The 23,490-nt window shown below is 45.0% G+C and overlaps 1 protein-coding gene across 2 annotated transcripts in view; it reads left to right on the top strand.

Annotated features, from left to right (window-relative positions):
* The window catches only part of DOCK8 (dedicator of cytokinesis 8), a 567,196-nt gene that overhangs the window by 253,937 nt on the left and 289,769 nt on the right, over positions 1–23,490 (top strand). For both annotated transcript variants that reach the window (XM_085632978.1, XM_085632979.1), the window contains 3 exons: positions 171–310; positions 3,074–3,167; positions 6,517–6,679. In XM_085632978.1, coding sequence (XP_085489104.1) covers positions 171–310; positions 3,074–3,167; positions 6,517–6,679 — 397 coding nt within the window. The remainder of the gene's footprint in view (positions 1–170; positions 311–3,073; positions 3,168–6,516; positions 6,680–23,490) is intronic.

The following is a 23,490-nucleotide window of genomic DNA, read 5'->3' as shown; positions in this document are numbered from 1 at the left end:
TCATTTAACCAACCTACTGTAGGCATTGCTAGGCATCCACACTTGCTCAGTGCCGGGATATCCTTACAGGTGATAGTGCGCTTCTCAAATACACATAATATAGTATCAGGTAGTGCGGGATAGTACATTGAGGTGCGGATGCTAATTCAAGCATTTTATTTTATCTGCAGGGAAAGGAAACTCAGGGGACAGAAGATCAATGTTGGCACAAGGAAGAAAACTATCTGAGAGAAGCAGTACTTATGAGGACTTTTTCCCATTGTCAACCAACAAGCCAACATGTTTGTCTGTCAACAGTTTTTTCAAGCAGGTACGCTGATTAGAAAGGGGAAATAATGGACCGTTTATTTGTGGTTTATGAATGTTTCGCCATTTTTGCATTAAAGTTTATTTACTTTTGGCAGCTAGTTTCACCAATTAGGTAACTTACAGTATAGACATGAGTCTTAGCAACAGCCTGCTTGTCAAATTGAGAGTTCTCTGCCATGGTGGCAGTGACCTTTCACCAACAGATGTCCTACTGATAAAGCAGGAACACTTTCGGTGAAAATGCATTGCTGGGTATGCCGCCATATCATTTTTTTTAAATAACTTATACTGTTTTCGTTAGTCATTTCTGCCAATATTGTTGATGCAAATTTGAGTTTTAACGTCTGGAACAATCAAATATTGTGATCTGTAAAAAAGATGCTAAGTAATCGTTGTCAAAATCGGAAGTTGTCTAGCTGCCATGATCTATTTTGGCACAATGTTTCTGTCTGTCTACTCTCAAGATTTTCCCTGCCAAGATAAATGAGGTCTGTAGATTGTTAAGATGAGTAAAATGTTGGTCACTCAGGAATCAGGATAGGAGCTGGAAAACAAATAGGCACTGCAACAAAACCAACAATTGTATGAATGTGTCTCATTGGTAAAAAGGAGCTATGTCTCCTCTTCTGAAAATCAAGCATACTTTATATGAACAAAAGATGAGTAACTCAACCCCATTAACCATCAAAGGTCTCTGAGACTCATATCCCTAGAAGTGGCACACAATATTATCTATAGGAACCTATTGCGCCCTGGTATATGGGCATGCTCCCTTGCCCTAAGTGCCCATTTGCGCTTCTGGTATCCATGCTAATCTAGAGCACGGACAGAGGCCAAGGCTTGTCATTTGAGGTCCTGGACCTATCCAGTGACCTGGAGGGGCGCACCAAAAATGCTTCATTGTGGCTAGAGGACTACTGTCCTTGTCCTGGGCATAGCGCATAAAGCAGCAGTGGCAGCGTACCACGTTTGGAAGGATCAATAGTGTGACCAGACTGTTTTGCCAGGGTCCCTGGGAATGAGGCCAACCAACCTCTGAGAACTGTAAAGTTCTGGTGCTCTATGTATCCCCAGACCTTGCTCTGGCATCCTCCGTGTAGGTCAGGTGTGTGCACATGTGTAGAGCATGTAGCACACATATAGTATTTGAGGTGCGTGTGTTAGCCTGGGTACTTAATCCAGTGGGATCACTTCTTGGATGCCCCTGGCCTGGCATAGCACAAGATGAAGTGTGAGGATTGTTCTCCTAGAAACTGAGAGAGTATTATCTGCACTCCTGTGGCTGGGGGAGGCATAAATCCAGACTCTGAAGTGAGGAGGATGGAGAAGTGTTACCTTTTGAAATTCTATGAGTCCTTTTTTAGCAAGGAGCTGCTCATTAGTTCTTCCTGAGCACTGCCATTTGGTTTATAGTATGAGTTAGGGCTGGGACTGCATTTTCCGGTGTGAAAGGTTCTAGGTTTGGCATGCCTTTTTGCCCAATCTAAATACTGTTTCAGTTGAGCTGATGACAGCCACATGCAGAAAGCACATATTTTGCTTATTTTGTGGGGGATTCAGTGCTACCTTCTGTGAGAAGCATCACTCTCACAAATGCTGCTTGTGGCGAGCACATCAGGAGGTTCCGTGAGAGGAAAACCACCTTGAAACCCCCTGACTAGAAAACGTTTGGCAAAAGTGGGACCTAAACAACCCCATGTTTTGCAGACCCACGCCTTAATGTGTAGGGTAAGGAGTGCTTGGTCGAGAACATAAAGGACTGCTGTGCAACCAGGGTTGGTGCCTACCTGAAAACCTTAAAGCCTACTTTATACAGGAGAGTTGACATCACATCAAGTCAGCCCTTTCTGCTGGAAGAGATAAGAATATGTCTGAAGCGTCTTGAAGCCTGTCTGGCTTGTGAGAGTGGGAAGAAGTCTGCTTGGTCCTGCAGGAGGAGAGAATGTCCAGATGCAGAGGGCCCAATGGACTGAGGAACCTCCAGAAAGAGATGACTACATGCGAGTGAACTATGAGTAGCTGTCAATGCAGAGGACTGAGGTGAGGTAGAAGACCCCCCTTTACATCACCACATCACGTACCACGTTTGACAATGCATCACATGGCTGCATGAAAGATGATGGTGGCTATTGTACTCTTGCTATGCTTTACCAACTGTTTTATATTCACTCATATTTAAAGAAAAAACCTACATTGTACTTGTAGTCCTTGCAATATATTACAACTAGGGTTTGTCAAATCTTTAGCAGTTGCCTTCAAAGTCGGACAACATTTTATAACTTTGCTTTTGCGAATGTGGGCATGCAGCCAAAGTCCCATGCTCAGAGGGTGGAACTTCCATGTCATGTAGGCACAGTACATGGCTGCTCTGTTGGAGCAGTCCACCCGCTGCATCTCACCGTTCTGGGCGGCAGCGGTAACACATTTTCATTATCATGAAGGACCTCCAAAGCTGCCTTTTTACTTATTTTCACTTCGAGAAGTTTCAAGCTGCAACTTTTCATATCCCTAAATAGAGCTACAATATTTGAAAAAGCCTGATAAAAAAGAAGAGTGACGCATATTCCAAGTGTGTGTTGATGTCAACCCATCAAAGACAAGTGGGGTGTCTGTGGTACAAGAGACATGAACTTAGCAACACATACACAAATTCATAAATCAATATATGTGTGTAATGTATACAGCTTAAATCTTCTTTAGCAAATGTAGATTTCCGCAGAAAGTGGCGCTGTGCTGAAATATCTAATTGCCTTTCTGCTTCTAGGAAGGAGAAAAACTCAGCGATGAGGATTTATTCAAGTTTTTGGGTGACTACAAAAGATCCTCTTCCTTACAAAGAAGAGTTAAATCCATGCCAGGTAAGAAAGTAACTTCTACGTGTTATTGCTGGACTTCTTTCTATCCGCATTGAAACCCTTTCTTTCTTTATGTTCTTCTGACTGCATTGATAACCTCGAGAATGTGTCCTTCATTGTGGATGTGGTCAGGACAATAAACCTCTAGATTTAGCTGGAGACGTACATCATATAGTAGTGGGTCTCACCTGGCCACACGAGCATGTGCATTGTTTCCTCACCCCAAAAAGTGGTATCCCACAGAATAATCGTGTGTTGCCTTTTCAGCGTCATCTCTCGTCCTTTTCCTATTCTGACGATAGAAAATGTCAATCCAACATACAATTAATTGTTGTGAAAGGCAAGAGTTCATATATATGTATCTGTTGTGTACTCATGGCATGCTTTTCATGTATGTGCCATCTGTGACCATATTTAGGGAACAATGTGGGTATGACCTTGTTGGTAATCCTTCCAACGCATTGAATCTGCTTGGAGTTGAATGCTGCTGTATCATTCTCACCAATTCTTTTTTGCTGTATAGCTCCTACTCAGCCACGGAGAATGCAAAAAAACATGTATTCCATTGTTTACGTGGAGGACTGATCACACACATGTGTTCTTGCACGATAGGGAATGCTCACCCACTGCACAATTCTAGATCGTTGGATTATGTGAAATGAGCCAAAATCCAAAATTTGATATCAAAACAAAATAAACTGTATTTGTCCCACGTTCTGCTAGAAGAGGTCAAAGTATTATGCCCCCCCCCCCCCCCCGAAGAGCTAGGGTCACCTGATAACCTTTCGGCTTCTGTCACAGGGCACAACCAACTACAAGCACAAGATCTACTTACTAAAGCCTTCGAAAAATTGGTCCCACTGTACTGGGGTGGCAATCTATGCATTCCATTAGCTTAAGGATGTAGGGCGGTCAGCTTGCACTTAAGTTATGGTTGGAATGACCCCAAACTCTGGAAAATTAAAATCACCAAGGACCTTCTGAAAAGCCTTACTTTACTTTGTTTAGGTTTATGGGGTCTCTTTAAAACAATGTCTAATGCCTCCTTTCAACAGAATTGCAGATTGGCCCCAGGAAATATATTTGATGGATACGTATTTACTGTATCCTTGCCCTGACAACAGCCATTATACCATAAAGAAATTGTCAACCTATTGCACGTCTCGCACCTCCTTCTAACCTCCACATTAATATTACTTGGGTAAGGTTCATCTTCTGGGATGCTTATGGCAGACCCAAAGCATGCACTACATTTCGATTACTCTGCATAGCCCCTCAGGATACGCTGTTGTCTCCCATCTGAGAGGCCGTCACAGAATGAGCAACACATGGTTGCATCGACTGCTCACTGTTCCTTAAATAACGTCACGGTGATGCTAGTTGGCACCCACATTTTGCCATTCAGATGTGCTCTCTACTTTGCCCATGATCAAAGCTCTATACTGCAGTGTTGTTCAAACGTTTGATGATGAACCCTCCCTTGGGAGTAGGACATATGTTGAGATGATTATATTTGTGTCTGATGTAGCATAGCTTTCTTCGTTATATAATGGAAGTAAAGCTCAGAACTTAATACAGCAAGCTTGTATAATGTGGACAGACCTTTCTTTGCATTTGGAAAGTTGAGACACACATGCTGCCTAGGTTTCCTGCTCTTGTGCCAACAACTATAGAGTACTTTCTGGTACTAATTTCAAAATCGAAACCTTGGCCATCTGCAAATTATGGGGCTTATTTTCAAGACTACTGCGCCGCCGGTGTGCAATGGACTTGCCCATATTTACAAGGCCACATAAAGTCACCCTGCATGACTTTAATGGCTTTGTAAATATGGGCCCCTATCACATATTACCCTGGGTGAAAGGGGCGTTCCATGGGTGTTGCTGGGTGTCCATGGAACCTGACACATTACCAGATTTACAACATTTTGTAAAACTGAGAATGCGTCAGAATCCTGTGCCTCCCTAGGGGAGGCATAGAATTGGCACGACAAGAAGAAATACTTTTATTTTTCCTTGTTTTTATCTCTTTCTAAAGAGGAAAATGCCTTTAGTGATTGGTTTGTGCAGGAAGGTGTCCCTCCCTGCAAGAAAATAATCATCCCCACAGCGCAGGCACTCTTGCAAAATGACACAAGGGTGCCAGAGCTGGTGCGTGGCAGCCAATTTTACGCCACCACTGGGGAAAGCACAGGGATGCGTTGTATTGTTGTTAATAGGACGCATCCCTGTAAATGACACAATACAGTGCAGCTAAATGGCTTGCGGCGCCACCTGCATATTTTTCTTGTAGATGAGGCCCATGGTGCGTTTTTCTAGTGACATGCACGTTTGGGCTTTCTCCCTTTCCCCCAAAAGCTTTCCACAATCTACCCTTGAAAAGGCTTATTTTTCACATATGTAAATTCACAAAGAAAATTAGGTGTGTAAATATTGGCATGCCAGACAAATATTCCACTTTCCTCCATTCACAGAGAGATGGAGTGGAATATAAATATATGCATGGACATGTGTGAGCCTTTTAAGTTTTATACGTGTCACCACTGTTCCCATAATTGAACGGGTAGAAGGGTGGCAGCCTGAGGACATTAGCAGGTCCCTTCACCAAGCCATACTTTCTTTTTTAGCAGACAACTTTATATTTAATTAGAGATTTGCATTCAAATTTTATTAAATATGCTTAGTTAATAAAAATCATTGCATACTAAAAAGGAACACAATAAAAAACATGTGTTTTAAAATTATTATAGAAAGACATCTGGAGGTTTTATGATGCTAAGAACATTACTCATAAAATATGAAGCGCATTTAGAAAATATTTTTTAAGCACGGTGCAAGGTGTATTGACTTTAAAGCGAAGCAGGATGCAATTTGCATGGCTTCACTACGCCAGCATAGCTCATGGGAACCAATGAATATCTGAACCATGGGTGTGCTGGGGCCGACAGTATCTGCTCTCAGCGCGCACCCCATCCACTTCTGGTAGGTCCTGGTTGTAAATCAGGACTTAGTGGTTCATTAACTGGGCACATTTGCAGGAGTATTCAGCACATCTCAAAGATTCTCACATGGTTTATGAATCCTGGGTCAATGTGGTTGTTCAACAGATTTCGCCCAGAAAGTACCCACTCGTCTCCCCTTATTTACAATTGGCATCTACACCCACTTCCCTAGTTCTTGCTGTGGTCTCAGCTTCATTAGAAACTGGAGGTCCTTGAATGAATGGGTAGCCATCGCTCCCTCCTTCCACGCCACACCTGTACATGTTCCATGCATCACATTGACTTGTTTGTAGCTTTCCGTACACAGCCCATGTCAGCGTTGTTTCCTCTCTGGGTCTTGTTTGTCTCAAGGTACTATGAAGCTGGAAGTCTCCCCAGTGTTCGAAGGCCTCAGTTCCTGTGTTACTCCAGAGTTATTACCCGTGAAACCTTTTCCAGAAAGTCGCTGCCGACCCACCAAAGAAATTCTTGAGTTCCCAGTTCGTGAAGTTTATGTTCCTCACACCATCTATAGGTAAGGAACCTTTTACAAAGACTCAGCTATTGTGATGAATTGTAAAGTAATTAAGTATTATTCTGTTGAGAATGGAAGCAATGTTGTCAGCTGGCGAATCCATCGGTCCCTAATAAACATGCTCCTGTCATTCTCTGCTCTGTGCAGGCCTTAGGTGGCAGAAGGAAAACTAATGCTTTCAAATATGGCCGACACAAGCAATCCCATTGTTACGATGAGTAAACAAAACAGGAGAGAAACAGTCACTGATGTATAAGTACCAACTCTCGCATTCATTCATCCAAGGTTAATAGACTGTGTACCATTAAAATATTACGGACTGTTATTTTAGGTGCGATGAAATGGCAAAACTATGGTAGCAAGAGTTGTGTCATACACTTTAGTATAAATATAAAGATTCATCTTGATTATTTTGGGGTTTTCATCTCATGCAGATGCTAATTTATGCATTTCCTTGTTGCCTTGTATAGTGCTGTGTCAACATACCGCGGGTACATGGGCCTCTTTTGCCAGTTTCTTCTGCCAGCGGAAGAGTTGAATGTATGGTCAAAGTGAACTGTTGTTTGTCCTCCGCTGTGGGTGCTGTGTGTGGTTCTGTCCAAGGTGTGGTGGTGCCTGCCCTCCTCATGCATGGGAAGAATGCCCTCTGGACCACTGATAGTGCTCTTGACTCCTGTGATTCAGATTTCCACAGTGTAGCGTCCACTCTTTGGTTCACTATTGCCAGGTAAGAGCTCAACACATTGCCGTAGCAGGAGAAGGCATGCACTAGGTTTTCTAAGTGACAATTTGCATACCCACTCCAAATGCTTTTGACTTGATTCTGCAGTAAAACTCCTGATAAAAGTCTGACTTCGAGGGAGGGTGTGGCTGATAACATGTAACATGTGTTTACTACTTTGCATCATTTTTATGTAGATTGTTTTTTACTCTCAATAATATCAGAATTCTTTGGGTGGCACTCAAAGTATCACTCTGGGAGCCCCAAACAGGCGGAACGCTCCAATGGACCTTTAACATGTCTGCCTTTTCCTCGTAAACTCACAGTGGGCACTATTGAAGCTGTTTGCTCTGTTCATTTTTTAAACCTTCTTCATTTGGTTGATGTGTGGGGTAAAACTATTGACAAAGCGTTCAACATGGTGTATGTGTCCTCAGCAGTAGAGGATTAATGTTTTCTTCTAATAAAATAGACTAAGTATCTGCCATTTTCTCTCATAATGAAATATGTAGGATCATCCTGTATTCCTTAGGTATTGTAGGTAGCTAAGAGAAGAAGGGTAATTTAAGCTTTTACTCTTTCATAGGGCAGTTAACTTCTTAGTGTTTAATAACATCTAGAAGTTGGTGAGGCAAAGCATTATTGGTTACCATAAATCGATTCATGTATCCCGATGGTTGTGAGAGTACAGATACACTTAATTGTACAGGCATCATAAAGCATTAGCCCGTTCACGGTGTAATAATAATGTCATAATCATTTCTGAATAGAGTGTCTACGGTATCACGTTTTCAGCTCTTCGTGATTAATTTATGAACATTCAGCAGGTCTCTAAATATAAAAATATCACCGATCAGCATAAAAAAATTAAGAAATATATGGAATATGTCGAAAAATAATTTTACAAATATATATATATGGACTAGGCTCGTAATCTACCTTGAATAAACACTATTTCCAAGCACTGGCGATTCAAGTTGTCCGTTCCTATTGTTGTGCGAGACTGCACATTTGGGAAGTTTCTTTGAGATATATATATATATATATATATCGTAATCACGAAAATAGACTCGGACTCCGATGCTGCATGCAAATATTTAATATCCAAGTGCAAGAACGACGCGTTTCACCAATACGGCTTGTTCACGCTCCAGAAATTCCATTGTGTTTTTGCTGATGTTTTCAGTGAACTGTAAATTGCAAGTGTTCTGATTCAATTTGTCAATAAAGATTCGAACAGAATCTTCGTCACCGCACCAGATGAAAAAAATGTCGTCAATGTAACGCATCAGCACGCCCAAAATGTAGTAATATGATGTTGGTAGATATATAAACATCATTGTGAATATTCAATTACGCATTTTTGTATCGTATTTCAATTGCGTTATCATCACGCATCAACATTTATTTTAGTCAGGTAATGTTTGCCTTTGTATAATTATCAAATACAATGAAGATTTCATTGGTGTTAATATGCACTTATCTGTATTTTGCAAACAATTGTGTTAATAGTAATAGGTATACAATGTATTACATACCGTTACAAGATGGCCGCCCAATTTACATCTTTCCTGATACCACGTGTAAACTCGTCATTCAATGAACCTGTGTATTTAAACATGGTGGTTGGTTTGCATTTTCGAGCGTGAACAAGCCGTATTGGTGAAACGCGTAGTTCTTGCACTTGGATATTAAATATTTGCATGCAGCATCGGAGTCCGAGTCTATTTTCGTGATTACGAGAGTGGTGGTTTTCAAATAATAGGAATTCCGGTTTCCTGGCTCAGACCGCCCGTGACAGAAGGATCCCTTTACCGGTACTATGTCTCACCAACTCCGCTTTTTTTAACTTCCTTTTCTTTGAAGAAAGACGGATACGGACCACGATGAAATAGTGTTCGTTAAATTTTATTGGGACTGTCCACCATTACGCGTTTTGGCCTAACACGGCCTTGATCACATGACAATGCTATCTAGTGTCAACAACCTATTTAAAGTGACAAGTGCATTCAAAGTTACTAGTGGACACTGAAAACAGAATGCCACAGCTTGTCAATTTATAAATATCTATAGTTGAGTACATACTTTTATAAATATATAAACCATGATAATTAAAAGATGTAGGAATTCCAACAATTACTTAAATTTCATATGGTTTTAAAATCACGGTAAAATACCTTATAAATATATATATATATATTCAAGCCCAGACATTATTTGTTCCCTTTTTAGACCCTTGTTTCACTTTATTTTAAAAACTTGGAAATAAAGAACCTCTCTGTACTACATACCGATAGTCTTGTGACTCTGTTGTCTGTGCCTCCGTAACCACTGAGGAGGAGAGACTGCAGCATGATGAGTAATATATTTTATATATATATATATTTTTTTGTACATGGAAAACATGGAAAGCTTCAGGATGATCCATCAAGCAGGGGTGAGAAAAAAAGGGGGGTGGTCTTAAAACTCATAAGCCCCTTGCAGTCTCCATACACTTCTTTAGACAGGACTAATCAGCAAAAACTGCTGAGCCGAATTACACCAAATTTGTCAGGAAGCTAGATCTTAGTCCGCAGATTGTGCTTTTTGTGATTTGGTGTAAATCGGTTGACGGGTGGGAAGGCCGCCAAAATAGTCTACTCTGTCGCGGTCCCACCAACATCTAAATCAGACCCTTAATCCCCTGTCCTGCAGTAAATAAAAATAAATAATATAATGCCCCTCTAGGTCTCAGAGAGACCCAAGTAAAAAAAAAACTGCAATTTCCCCCACCATCCCATAAGACCCCCCCAAAAAAAACAATGGTGGGCAGGGCCTGCTTTATTTATAGCCCCCAGGGAGCCTACCTCCAGGGTTGCATTATTTACTTAAGGGGAGGGGGCACGCGGTCCCTCTCCCCAAGCCAATATAGGTCCCAGGCATCCCACTCCTGGGGTCAAAATCCCCCAAACAATGAGGGGTTCCCATCCCCCTGGGGTGTGGAGCCCCCGGAGCAATTCACCCCCAGGGCCGTTTATTAAAATAAAAGGGGGACATAGCCCTCTTCCCTGAGCCTCTAAAGGTCCCAGGGACACCATGCCCCAGGGCTGCTAAACTTGTTAAAAGGTAGAGAGGCCGCGGTGTCCCCATCCTTTAGCCTTCTATGGCCCTGGCGACCCTATCCCCCGGGGCAGTCTCACTTACTATGTTCTGGGGAGCCCACTCCAGGTCACAGCAGTTTACCTGCCAGCATTGGCATGCGCAGGTAAGTTGTGTTTGCTCCCACCTGGCGGGAGCATTTTTAATCTGCCCCCCCATGCGGTAGCAAACACAAAGTTAGCTCCAAGTGGGTGGGAGCTTTAAAAATGCTCCCACTGGCTGGGAGGAGACTTTTGAGCTGTTTCCGGAAACAAATCAACAGATTGCTCCCACCCGGAGGGAGCATCAAAAGCAGCTGCTCCCTGCAGGCTGGCGCAATACCAGCTCTTGTAACCTGTGGGGCAGCCTCGGCCTCCAGCGAGTGTATGGTGGGTGCCCTGGGTGGGCACCATGGCACCCACCTTTAATTAATGCGAGCCCCAGGGTATGGGATTCCCGTGGCCGAATCCAGCCTGTGTGGGGTGGGCCACGCGGCCCCCTTCCCCTTTAAGATAAGTAGTGGCCATAAAGCCTGGTGGAGGGAGGCCAGGCAGCCCCCTTCCCTTTAATAAAAAAAAAAAGGCCCAGGGGGTTGGGGGCATGTTATCAGTGATATCATAATTAATGTCATAGAACATGTCATGTAAATGTGAGGTCATGAGCAGTGCATGGTGGGGCGCAAGTTATAGTTACCTCTGCTAACTCTAACCAGTGAATTTCTGTGGTTTTTTAGTTGAAAACGTTAATGTTGTCACCAGTAGCGGCTCCTCAGCTAAGGCGAAGGAGCGTCGCCCCACTGCTTCGCAGCAGTGAAATAAAGGAAAAATAAAATGATAACTTGAGATTATTATCATTTTATTTTGTCTTTCTACAGCAGCCTTACAGGGTGAGAGGGGCTGCTCTGACGACAGGAGCAGGGGGGAGTGGTGAGCACACTTTGTAAGTGCGCATGAATGTTTGGCCGGCTGTCTTGGGCCGGCCAAACATTCATGCGCACTTTGCATGTTCTCCACTCAGGCTGCATTACAGCCTGTGTGGAGAACATGCCCAGGCTCCGAATCCCTGGCTGAGCGCTGAACCACAGCGCTCAGACAAATCACCGCGCTGCATGCAGCGTTGTGATCGGCTTAGGGGAGCCTGGATGTGCTTCCTGTTACGGCGGTGTGGAGGGAAGAGGAGGAGAGACAGAGGAGAGACGCGTCAGTAGGGTACTTTTTTCCCCCTATTTTAGATACCCATACCCTCCGCCAACCCCAATACGTACCGGACGCCACTGGTTGTCACTGACATAATTACCTAACTATAACATTACTTTAACCTTTTTTTTTCCAGTGAATACATATACATACATATACCATTAATTCACAAACAATCGTCAGACCAGGGCGCACAGACTGTTAGCATGACCAAATAATAAAAGATTGTTATTGAATGATGGCGCGTATTCTCCCGTCGCACATATTGAGTTTGCAGACCTGAATCCAGGTGTATGAACCTAAGGCCTATGATTAGCTAGCTGCATCTCTGAAAAATATACTGCAGCTGCCATTGCAGGGCACGGAGCTTGGGCCCCGTTCTCAAAAAACAGTAAATGCAATGGGAGCAGGGGCACTTCCTGGCCTCGTGGGTGAAGTGAGAGGATACCCAATGGACTCTCCCACCCAAATCTAAATGTAAACAATTTTATATTTTGCTGTTGGATTTGTAAAACCGAGGATCAGGTTTGCAAAATAAAAACAAGCATTGGCATAGCCAATAGGTCTCGCCTTTGGGACCTTATAAGTGTTTAGCCATGCAACAGTTGCGTAACTAAATACTTATAAGGTCCCAAAATCGAGACCTATTGGCTATGCAAAGCGGTCGTGCGGCCACGAAAGTGAAAGTGATCGCGATCATGATCAACATCAAAGCGGCCTTATGGCCGCGGAAGTGAAAGTAATTGCGTTAAAACGCAGCGCGCGCGCCAGCGCACATGCACTGTAGCTCTAGGCTGGCCTGGTAGCACTTTTTGGAGCCCTCTCAATAAGTCTCGCCAGACCAGCGCATGCGCTGGGTCAGGCGAGACCTAATAAAACAAGAGCCTGTCTCTGATGCGCACAGCAGAAGGCTGACTGGAGTGGGGAAGACGGCTGGTCTAAGAAGAGTTGGACAAAGGACCTGGCAGCGGGGCAGGCCCTGCAGGCTGACCCCTGTGTGCAAAGTGGCGGACAGTTTACTCCGTCAGAAATGTGACGGATATCCGGTCTGCCGTATTGCTAGTGATTCAATGCCACTTGTAATATGGTGGACTGGCTATCCTTCACATTTGTGACGGAATAACTCATCCGCCGAGCTCTGATCAGGCCCTAAGTGTAGCTAAGTCTAAACTGATGGATTTGCCGCCTGTGAATAAACTTTTGGCTTTCAGTTACTAATGTGGCGAAAATTAATCATAACTTTTTACTATTTTTCCAAGCCTGTGAATTATTGTGAAAGCATAAAAACATAATGAAATCCTTCTTTTGTGGTTGAGTTCGCAGACAGTGACCACGGAACTGATGTTTGTGGACCCGAATTTATTTTAATACAATAATCAGACATTGGCCCTTTGGCCAAGTTCAAATGAGAGGAAGGCAGAAAAAGGAGTGAGGAGGATAAAGATAGGAAGCAGTGACGATGGGGAGAACAGGTGAAAGGTATCTTGCAAGACTGAGATAAAGAGACAGGAATTGTAGAGGGGCGGAAAAAAGGAACTAGAGGTGGAATCAAGATTAGGCAGCGTAGGTATTCAGAACCCGGGCATTCAGCAGCAGCAGTGGTGCGCTTCTAAGCAAAAACTTTAAGCCCCTGCACTTATTTTCTCTCCCCTTTAAGACAAGTGTTTGTGGGTTTTCCTAATTATTGAAAGTTTAAGAAGGATCCCAGAAATACATTTTTCTTGGAGAATGTTTCTGTTTAATAACAACTTATATCATACAAAGCTGGAACCCAGTAAAAATGACTTAAGTGCAGGCACTTTCATGAAGCGAGTTAAGGTACGGTCCCACCAGCAAGAGGCAGCATAGGACACTATATTACAGCCGGGGATTACAAATATTACCCTGTTGTCGGGAGTGCGGAATAATACGTCTTTTGCCTTGGACTTTATAAGCCTTGCACATGGAAAAGTGCTTTCTAAGGCATCATTTTAGTCAAGCATAACAGTCTTTGGAAACCTTCAGTTTTGTTGAAATGAATTATGGATTTGATGCACACCCGAAGGCATCTCAGTAAATAGCATATACAATCAGGGAGTTGGGCTGCTGCGCCGGGCAGGATATTGTCAGAGCGAAGTTAATTTTCATCAGCTTCATATTTTTGAGAGCACCTGCTTCTTCATAGATGGATGAGCTTTACCGAAGTCGACATAAAAGTGATGGTCGTATCCAATTTATGAATTATTATGATAAAGGGGCATACCATTAGAGAAGTCGTCATGTAGGGCAAAGTTCACGCCCCCATCTGCGAAGCTTAGCTTCTTCCTTGTGTGTTTATTGTTTTATGAAACGCTGCGTAGATAAGGGTCTGGAATGGTAACAGGAGGGCACACTGTGTGCAAACCGCGGGAACAGTACAAACAGAGGCGGTGCGCTCACTCGGTTTACTGAGTTCACTTTCTTCACTTCAACTTTGTCCTACTTGGCAGGGGAACAATTCAGAGCTGATGCTAAGGTAGCGGCGAGAGGGGACACGCTTGACATTGTAGACGCAGCTGGACCGTATCAAAGATGCGCCTTAACGTACGCGTGTGCGTAGTCTGAATTTATCTGCGCTTGGGGGATTCACAAACAGGGGCGTCACGTGGCTATCAACGGTGCAGCAGGAACGGTACCTCCAGGGCTTTAAGTGGGCCGGGTCTCACCGGGTCTGAGCACCGGCAGTTTTTTTAAGGGGGCCTGTAAACGGGTCTCTATCGGGCTCTCTTTTGTGCCCTGGCACAGGCGGCCCGGTTTTTTTCCGGACTGCAGAGACAGCAGCACTTCGATGTGCGCGTGGTGAGCCTTGTAGAGAAAGGGAAATCCTTTAAAGAGAGTCTCTCTGGATTTCCCTTCTGTTTTTGAAACTCAGGAGCAGCAACATTATATACAAGCTATAGTTGCTGCTTATTTATCTTATGCAACTAACAACCACTGACAAAGCCAATAGTCCTGACACGTAGGTATGATGTGACTTGTTGTATCATATATCTGGACGCAATGACAGGAACAGCAAAATACAAGTCCAGCAGCACACTATGCTAAACACAGATTTTTAGCTTACGTGTTTTTAAGCCACGCCCTTAATTACATTGACCACACCCCTTTGGGAGACCCCTTAGTTTTTTCCTCCCACTTAAAGCCCTGGGTACCTCTGAAGGCCAGAGGTGTCAGGACCCAAACCAAGTGCTAGAAGCTCATTTTTCTCGAGTGTATTAGAAACCATGACGCTTTTGCTACATCGCTGTTCACAAACATCTTCGGTCTGCATTCAAAATACTCGTGTGACCGTATACTCATGTGCGTATTGCATTTATATTGTAACTCTCCTATATATGTAGCTTGACCCTTCTAATGAGGCCGCAATCCCGGCGCCCTTCCATAGTGCATGCTTGCACAGGTGTGTACTGCACTTTGGCCTGTGTCGGGTGAGGTGCAGATCTAACCCAGTCACACTGCGGCAGACTGATGACCTGTTTGTGCTTTGCTAATAGTAGTTGTATTTTTTCTTGCATTATAAAAAAAAAAAATCAGAGTGATTCACAAAGACTTCGCATTTAGGGTCCTCAGACAGATACAAGTGGCGTGATTTATGAGTGCGAAGAATTTAATTTTTTGCATGAGGAGACAGATAGGAAAGAGGTGCCTAGACAATTTCCAACTTTAAGCAGCTGACATCGAAGCTGACATCCTTAATGTGCATATTGCTTTACCCCATTGGTTCCAGGTCTCTGTCCCCTTCCATTCTGTATCGACTAGCCATGTACAGACCTCAATATGCTGCTTGCCTTGAGGGTCACAAGACCTAGAGCAGGACTTTAAGTGGGCCGGGTCTTGCCAGTGCTCAGCACCGACAGTTCTTAAAAGCAGGTACCGAGATGGGTCCCTATCGGGTTCTCCATTTTTACCTGCGGGGTAGGGGAGAAAAAAACCTCAACGCTGCAATAGTAGCACTTGTTGTGTCATAAATCTGGATGAATGGACAGAAGCTGCAAAATACCAGTCGGGCGGCAAATTATGCTCAGCACAGATTTTTAGCGTAAGTGTTTTAAACAACACCCTTAATTACATTGGCCACGCCCCTATGGGAGACCCCCCAGTTTTTTCATCCCACTTAAAGCCCTGACCTGGAGCTTTTCTCATTGCCAACCTTTCATCTAGCCCAGGGTTCTCCAAAGTCGGTCCTGGAGGGCCCGATGCATGCACCCGTTTAGATAAATGTAGTTACCTTCAAAGTCTGGCATGGATCCGGCCCTCCAGGACGGACTTTGGAGAACCCTGATCTAGCCTATGGCCTTCCTGACTGTGTGCGCCATCTTCAAGTGATGAAATGTAGACAAGAGAGACATTTAGCTACTTTCAACCAGCAGATCTCCGGCCCCTACATAATGCACACCTCGCAACTCACATGGTCAAAAGGGCTTCTTCCCCATCAACCTCATATTTAATGGATGCCACTTAATCTCTCTTCCAAGGCTTACCATCGGGACATAGTTTTGTTTTTTTAAATATCATTTTATTGGTTTCAGCACACAGCCCTGTACCAAACAGTATTCTTTTTTTATTTACAAAAAGAAAATCTCGAAAGGGATATTCTTTTTTGCTCCTTTCGCCAGGAGAGTCATCTCCCATGGCAGGAGGGAGCATTATTTCGTTTTTACTGTCCCTCAACAACAGTAAAAAATGGCTATATGCCTGCCCATCCAAATTGGGTAGGCGGACATGTAGTCATTTCTCTGATTGCCCACCGTGGCTAAACTTAATGTCCGTCCGCATATATACCAGGTGGGTGGTCCACTGTGTTGGCGGGGAGGGAACTTTGATGCCGGTGCTACGGAGTTCCTTTCTTGCCAACTTGTAAATCAGGCCCATTGTCTGTTACTGGAGTGTCAATATTCTCTACCCAGCAGTTGCGCAGACCCCTCAGGTCTGTCTTAGCTTGTCGTAATAGTGCATTGTAAAGAAGAGCGATCTCTCTGGTTTTACCCACTGTCATGTAAATGACCTGAAGTGCATCGCAAATCGGTGGAGCAGCAGCACCAAGTTTGCCCTTATGGAACCATATAATATAAAAGGGCAGGGGGCCCAAACTCGACCACAAAGCCCTGGCAGACTCTGACGGTATCATTTTCGAAGAGTCAGGCCAGGAACATAAACCTTGCCTCTCCCACTCCTGCTGTCTGCCCCAATCTCCCTGGTGGTGTATAACAGCTAAGGCTAAAAGCAGAAGTTCACGAGCATAGGAGAGTTTATGATCAGTCTTCTGAAGCGCTCGGACCCAGATATATTTGAGCGTGGTGATCAGAATACCTTCCGCCGAGGCCTGCAGTTTCTGCAAGGGACAGAGGAGCAACGGGAGGAAGGCATTGCAACTGGGAGACTCTGCAGTGTCTGCGCTAGGGGTGTCCCCCGGTGACTGACTCTATCTTGCCGCCAAACCTAGCTGTGCGGGCAGATAATAGAGCTCATGGTCCTTGACTGGAACCCTCCCTTGGTAGAAGGGAGTTGGAGTTTGGACAGGGAGACCCAGAGTACGGTCAACAGGCAGCAATCCATCTATTCCTTGGAAAACATCCCGGGGTACTCAGACGGAAAGAGTGACGAAAAAGTTCAATAATCATGGAAGAACCACCTCTTGGCCAGGGCAGCACAGCTCATGACGGAGAGGGGCACTGTGTGCCAAAAGGAAATAGATTGTCATAGCGAACACTGGCTATTACACTCACTCAGTTGGGAGTCAGAGCGATAGATTTGTACTCCCATGTAGCAAAAGCTATACTGATCCCCTCACATCTGCTCTCCAAGCTCAGCAGGTCTATTGTCCAATTCCAGGATAAGCCCCAGTTCACCTGGAGCCGAATACCTGTACAATTCTAGTGAGTGCCGTTCAAGGACCCTCTATATCGGATTTCTCCCCACGAAGACAGAGCAAGATGTCATCAACGTAGTTAGATATGTACAGTGAGGAGTCGCCCAGGCGCAATCTGTGGAAAGAGTGGTCCTGTCTGAGTATCAACTCCAGGGGCTCTATCCCATATCAAACAGGACAGGTGTAAGTGACAGCCCTGGCAGGTGCCTCTTTCAATGTTGCAATGGTCCAAAATGAACTAGATGGTCTAAAAGCATGCAGTTGTTGCAATTATAATAGTTTTGCCACTTGAGGAACCCACTGCCATGGCCCATACTGGCCATGACAGTGTATAGAAAGTCCCAACATAAGGAGTCAAAAGCTTTCTCGATGTCGCCACTAGCATTATAGCCTTAAGGTACTTTAGTAGAGGAAAGTGTAAGATGTGGACGAGTCACCTGATGTTCGAGATCATCCTGCAAGTCGGGATATATCCTGATTGATCCAGATGTATCAGTCTCTTAAGCCGAGATAACAGTCGGTAAACCCGGATTTTACTTAATATTTTATAGTCCATGTTTAGGATCGATAATGGCCTATAGGAGGTGACAAGGTCCTTTTCTTTGCTCTGTTTAGGTAGTGGGGTGATAAGGGCTTCACCCTTGGTGGTGGGGGGCACTGTGCCCTTTTCCAGTGTTTTAGAGTTTGGTCAGTGGGGTAGCTAAAATGTCCACGAAAGCCGATTAAATTCAACCGGTAACCTATTAGTCCCTGGTATTTCCCCCCTGGCTAGGGATTTCATGGTCTCCCTCAGCTCCTGAACCTGGATGTCTCCCCCGAGCAGATTGGCTATGTCGTGGCCCACTCTGTTAGTCACAAGGTCTATGATAAAAGAGTTAGGAGTGGGCCAGGCACTGTAGAGGTGGGCATAATCCTGAATCTGGCATTAATATCTGCTTGTGTGAACACCTTATGGCTGGCTAGGTTGACGGAGGATAAGATTTGGGATTGCTGTCTATGAGGGTTAGCAAGCCATGTGAGTACATGCTCAGCTCCTTCTTGTTCACTATGCACTTTATTGATATATTGACTGTAGTCATGCTCCCTCAGTCTTTCAATTAACACCAGTAGCTTCTTTCTTTCAGTCCCAGCTTGCTGGCGTGCAGAGGAGTCGAGGGCTTCAACCTGACAAGTGTGCCAAGCAGTCGTTCCTGCTGTGCTATCTTGCAGTGTAGTTCCAAGTGGATCCCCTTCGTTGTAGCTATGTTGTACCTCCTTCCCATTCAGTCAGGAATGAGAAGGAAGTGCCTTATTCTCTGCAAGATAATTGTGGAGGGTAGTCACTAGCGAGTGCCGACAGACTGGGTCTTCCGCCGTCCATGTTGAGTTTTCAGGACTGGACCAGTGATCTGGAAGAGTCCCAGTGTAGGGACAGTAGCAGCTGAGGCCTGAGTGAGTGTTGATGAGGTACTCCGAGTGGGGGTGCCCTGTCACATAAGAGTGCATTGCAAAGTAATGTGTCTTGGCGGGCAAAAAGGTCATGCAGTCCCGAGTGGTATGAATATTCCCTGAGCAGTGGGTTATGCTCCCTACAGGTGTCTACACCCACATCTAGCCCCTGAAAAATATTGCCACAGCTGGGGTCAGGGAGGTGGCCAATGGTGGATGGAATCTATCCAAGGTCGTATTTGCTGTGCAACTGAAGTCTCCTCCTATGATCAGCAGGTGATGTAGAAGTGAGGAGAGGTGAGCGGATAGGAATGAGAGGAAGGTTTGCTGATCTACGTTCGGGATGCAGAGATTTAGCAATGCAATATCTTTCTCCTTCAGTTTGCCCCAAACACAATATACCCGTCCTCTGGGTCAATACTCTAAAGCTGTGGCAGGAAGGGTACGTCCGACAGGATCCAAATTAGTACTCCTCAGGAGAAGGCTGAGTAGGTTGTGTGATATATATATGGCTCCACCATCCTTTTTGCAGTGCAAGCCCTTCTGCCTTGGTTAGGTGAGTTTCTTGTAGCTAGGCAACCTGTACTTTACATCTCTTAATGTAGGCCTGGACTCTGTATCTCTTACTTGGGGAGTTGGGACCCCTCACATTCCAGGTGAGCAGCCGGATGGTGGAGCCAGCACTATCCATGGTCTGTGATCCACCTCCAAACCATGGTTCCCAACACCATTCCACAGCACTATCCCCCAGGATGCCCACTCAAAGTGTGCCTCAGCAAGGAAAGCAATAAACATAAAAAACAAACCACATCTGAACCCACCCAGGACAATTACATCATTGTGTTTTGTCCAAACTGTTCAAACAGAGTTCTATCGAGGCACCTGATGATCGGCCATCGTTCCATGGTACAGTGGGGGGTGAGAGATGAAGCACTGTAGGGCAAGCGTCTGGCCCAACCCCAGAGAATGTATAGAGTCTGATACATCAAGTAGGTGAACACCTGGGTATAATATGAAAGAGTTACTACCTGTGAAAAGGGTTAACAACAGCAATATAACCACAGTCATGTGAGTTCATCACCTGTTTCAGGGGTGACCTTTGTCATGGGTGCACTGGTGTAAGAGCCGGTACTGCTCCCAATGACTGAGGCCCTGTCTTCCTTGAAGGCAGTTGCTTTCTTGGGGCTCCCCTCCCGGAGCGCACGAGCGCTGCAGCCGCTGCCACCTCATCCTGACCAGCCAGGGCCTGTTGCTGCGTCGGTCATATTCCTCCCCCTCAGTTTGGGTGGAATCTCCTGAGTTTGCAACGTTCCAGAGCACAGCCTCTGGACAGTGGCCACTGTTTGAGTCGTAGTCATCAAGCCACTGCCATGCCTGATCTGGAGTAGAGAGAGAAAGATGGACTTCCCTTCCAGAAGAATTAGTAGTTTAGCTGGGAACTGGGAAAAATTAAGCTTCGAGCAGTGTCAACATTGAAGTGGCCATTGCTGCATGCCTGCCACAGGATGAAGTCTCGATCAGTATAGTGTAGTAGTTACACCACCACCAGCTGTGGGGCCGGCCCGGGTATGAGGGGCCACCCACACTCTGTGTGCTTGTTCAAAAGTATAATGTGTGGACAGGCCACTGGGTATACCATCTCCTGCAGCCAGTCGTCCAGTAATGTAAGCATTGATGCTCCCTCGATCCATTCTTGCAGGCTCACCACAATGATGTTATTTCATCTGGCCCTTCCCACCTGGTCCTCTATCTGGGCCTCTAAAGTTTGGCCCTGCCCATTAGTGCATTCAGGTCCACCGAGTGCGATTTAGATGTGGGGCCCGGCACCAAAAGTTCGGACTCCAACTGGCAAATTCGATTGAAAATCTTCCTGTGGTCCTCTCGTAGCAGCCCCATGTCCACTACTAATGCGTCTGTTTTCCTTTCAAGTGCATCTCTGCTGGCGCCTATGGCTTACCAGCTAAGATGGTGTCCAATTTATCAGTGGGGGCCTGTGCTGTGGATGAGGGTGCTCCCTGTGGAGGGGAGCACTGTTTGCGGTGTCCTCTATGTGGCGGTGAGAGAACCGCCTGATGCTACCCAACGGCAGGGTGCGTTTTCCAGAGGGGAAGATGGAGCAGGCCTTGGGATAGGCAGGTGCCCTGCTTCACGTTAGGGGGGACAGGGTGGGATCCCCTTAGTTGCGAGGGTGTGTTTAGGAGTCAGGCCCCGTGGTCCAGAGTGCAGAGAGGGCAGTCCTCTGGTCATTGGCAATGAGGGGAAGGAGGAGAGGACGTGGCACTCAGCAAATAATCTTATCTCCTTGTCCGGTGGGCAGGTTACAGGGCCTTCAACAGTAGTCTCAGGAGAGAGACAGGTGCAGTGATGTTATAGCGTGAAGGCCGTCCTCAGTGGGGCTGCATGACAATGTGTTAAGCTCCCAGTGGCACCACAAATCGGTCTCAGGTAGGGTTTTAGGTGACTCAGAGCAGCCTGCAGTCTCAGCGCTAACCCCCAACCAGCACACTCCCCAGAAAGGAGGTCACAGCAGAAGGCTGGTGAGCGAGGCTGGACATTGGATGGCCAAAGTGGCGGAATTCGGCATTCCCCACAAACGGGAGCTTGCAGCCCCGGCAGTTCTGATATCTCAGGCCTCGCTCACTGAGCCGAACTCACTGAATGCACTTTTCTAGGTGGCTGCCATCTTGGTACACGCTCATCGGCATGGTGGGGCTCCTCGTCAGCCGTCACAGCAGCTCTCGGTCGGATTGGTACCCACCAGAGGGTTCCTGAGTTGCCCCGCATCAGGCATCAACTCCCTGGCAGGAAGGATGGATGCCCAGGTGGCAGGGTAAGATGAATTTCACAGGGACGAGGAGAGCGCCCACTCAGGCCACTCCGTTTAGCATGGTAGTTAGCCCCGCCCTCTAGGGCCAGTAGGTTAAGAGCATCTTCATGTGGTGTTTTCACTGTTTGGCCCACCTTTGTCCCTTCTTGCGGCCCACTAAACACCTCTATGTAAGAACAGGGTGGTGATACTTGTCCTCCGATTTTCACAAGGCTTGATTGTGAGGAAAATGGCAGTTGGACCTGCCCTGCCAATTCTGACAAAGTGATAGACCTTTGTGCCCCGTTTCTCAGTGCTCAGCAAATCTCAGGGGATGTTATGGCCATTGAGGCAAGCAGCAACGCATGTCAAACCATGATACCAAGGAAACCCTTATTATTATCTTACCTGTAGGGCACACACACATCCAACAAAATGGGAATTCTGTGAATTCATAGAGGGTGTTGTGTTTAAACTATTTTGAAAAAGAGGTAAAGGTTACATATGTATTTCTTAGGACCATTACGGATCTCTGGCCTTTCCGCAAAGAATTAAAGACCTGGCTCTTCTCCAATGAGTAGGCGTCCTTCCACTTTTCAGCGGCTACTAGTCTCAGGGAATTTAGTCAGCGCCAGGACACCTCCGGGTATTTGTTGCGCTCTATAAATATCATTAACATAACATGTGAAAGGCCAAGTCCTCTTTAAATTATTTTAGTTGTTTTATAAATCCATCTAAATAATGAGTTTTTGATTGCAAAATGTTACCAACTCTTCAAATGAAATACTCTATTTCTGACTAAAGACCAAAGAAAGGGATTGTAATTACTTGTTTTGGGATAGAATTAATATGTGACGCACAATAACAAAAAGAGGACTAATATAAGGATGTTTTTGGATGAAAGCCACACCTTGCAGAAAGTTGTGGCTCAATAATTGTCCAGTCTTGACCAATACTTGTTTTTAGCAATCGGAGTAGAATTGCTTATCTCACACGAGAACAGTTACTTTTTTAATAAAGAGCTTTTACCTTACCACGCGCGGCATCAGTAGTGAATCACCATAGTTGTAGTTTAATGTGACACACTCTCTTCAATAAACTTTTCAACTTTTAAGAAGTTTGGAAGGTATAAGAGGACAACAATAAGTGAGCAAACAAATACTCCTAAAAGCATGGCCTTCTCCATGACCTCAGAGTTTTGATCATTCAGTCGTTTCCTTTCCACACGTTGAGGGCAGCATACTGCCAGAGAGAGTACCCACAAAAATAAAGGGAGTTATCTACAGACCCACTGATGGTCATATAGGATGCTATTATATTATTATATCTAAGCTCTGTAAAGAGATCAATTGCATATTTAAGTCTTCCTTTTGTATGTCCATGACAGTGTCACTCTTGGTTTAATAAGAAGAGTCTGGAGAAGATATATGCTAATGAGGTGGATTCTGCTAGAGTGCAGGAGTTTATTAAAATGACTTGGGCTATGTTTCTTTTCCATACGTCAAGGATCTATTTTGAAATGTAAAACTCTTTTATAAGGAAAAAACATTATAGAAAATCCACCATGAAGAATGCTCAAACCTATTATTTAAATTTAAAATAGACACAGTACAAAAGCAAGGCTTCTATGACAAATTCCTTTATGATGGCAAATGA

Source organism: Triturus cristatus, chromosome 2_1 (assembly GCF_964204655.1).
Source record: "Triturus cristatus chromosome 2_1, aTriCri1.1, whole genome shotgun sequence".
Classification (NCBI taxonomy): Eukaryota; Metazoa; Chordata; class Amphibia; order Caudata; family Salamandridae; genus Triturus; species Triturus cristatus.
This window is presented reverse-complemented; position numbering and strand designations above follow the sequence as displayed.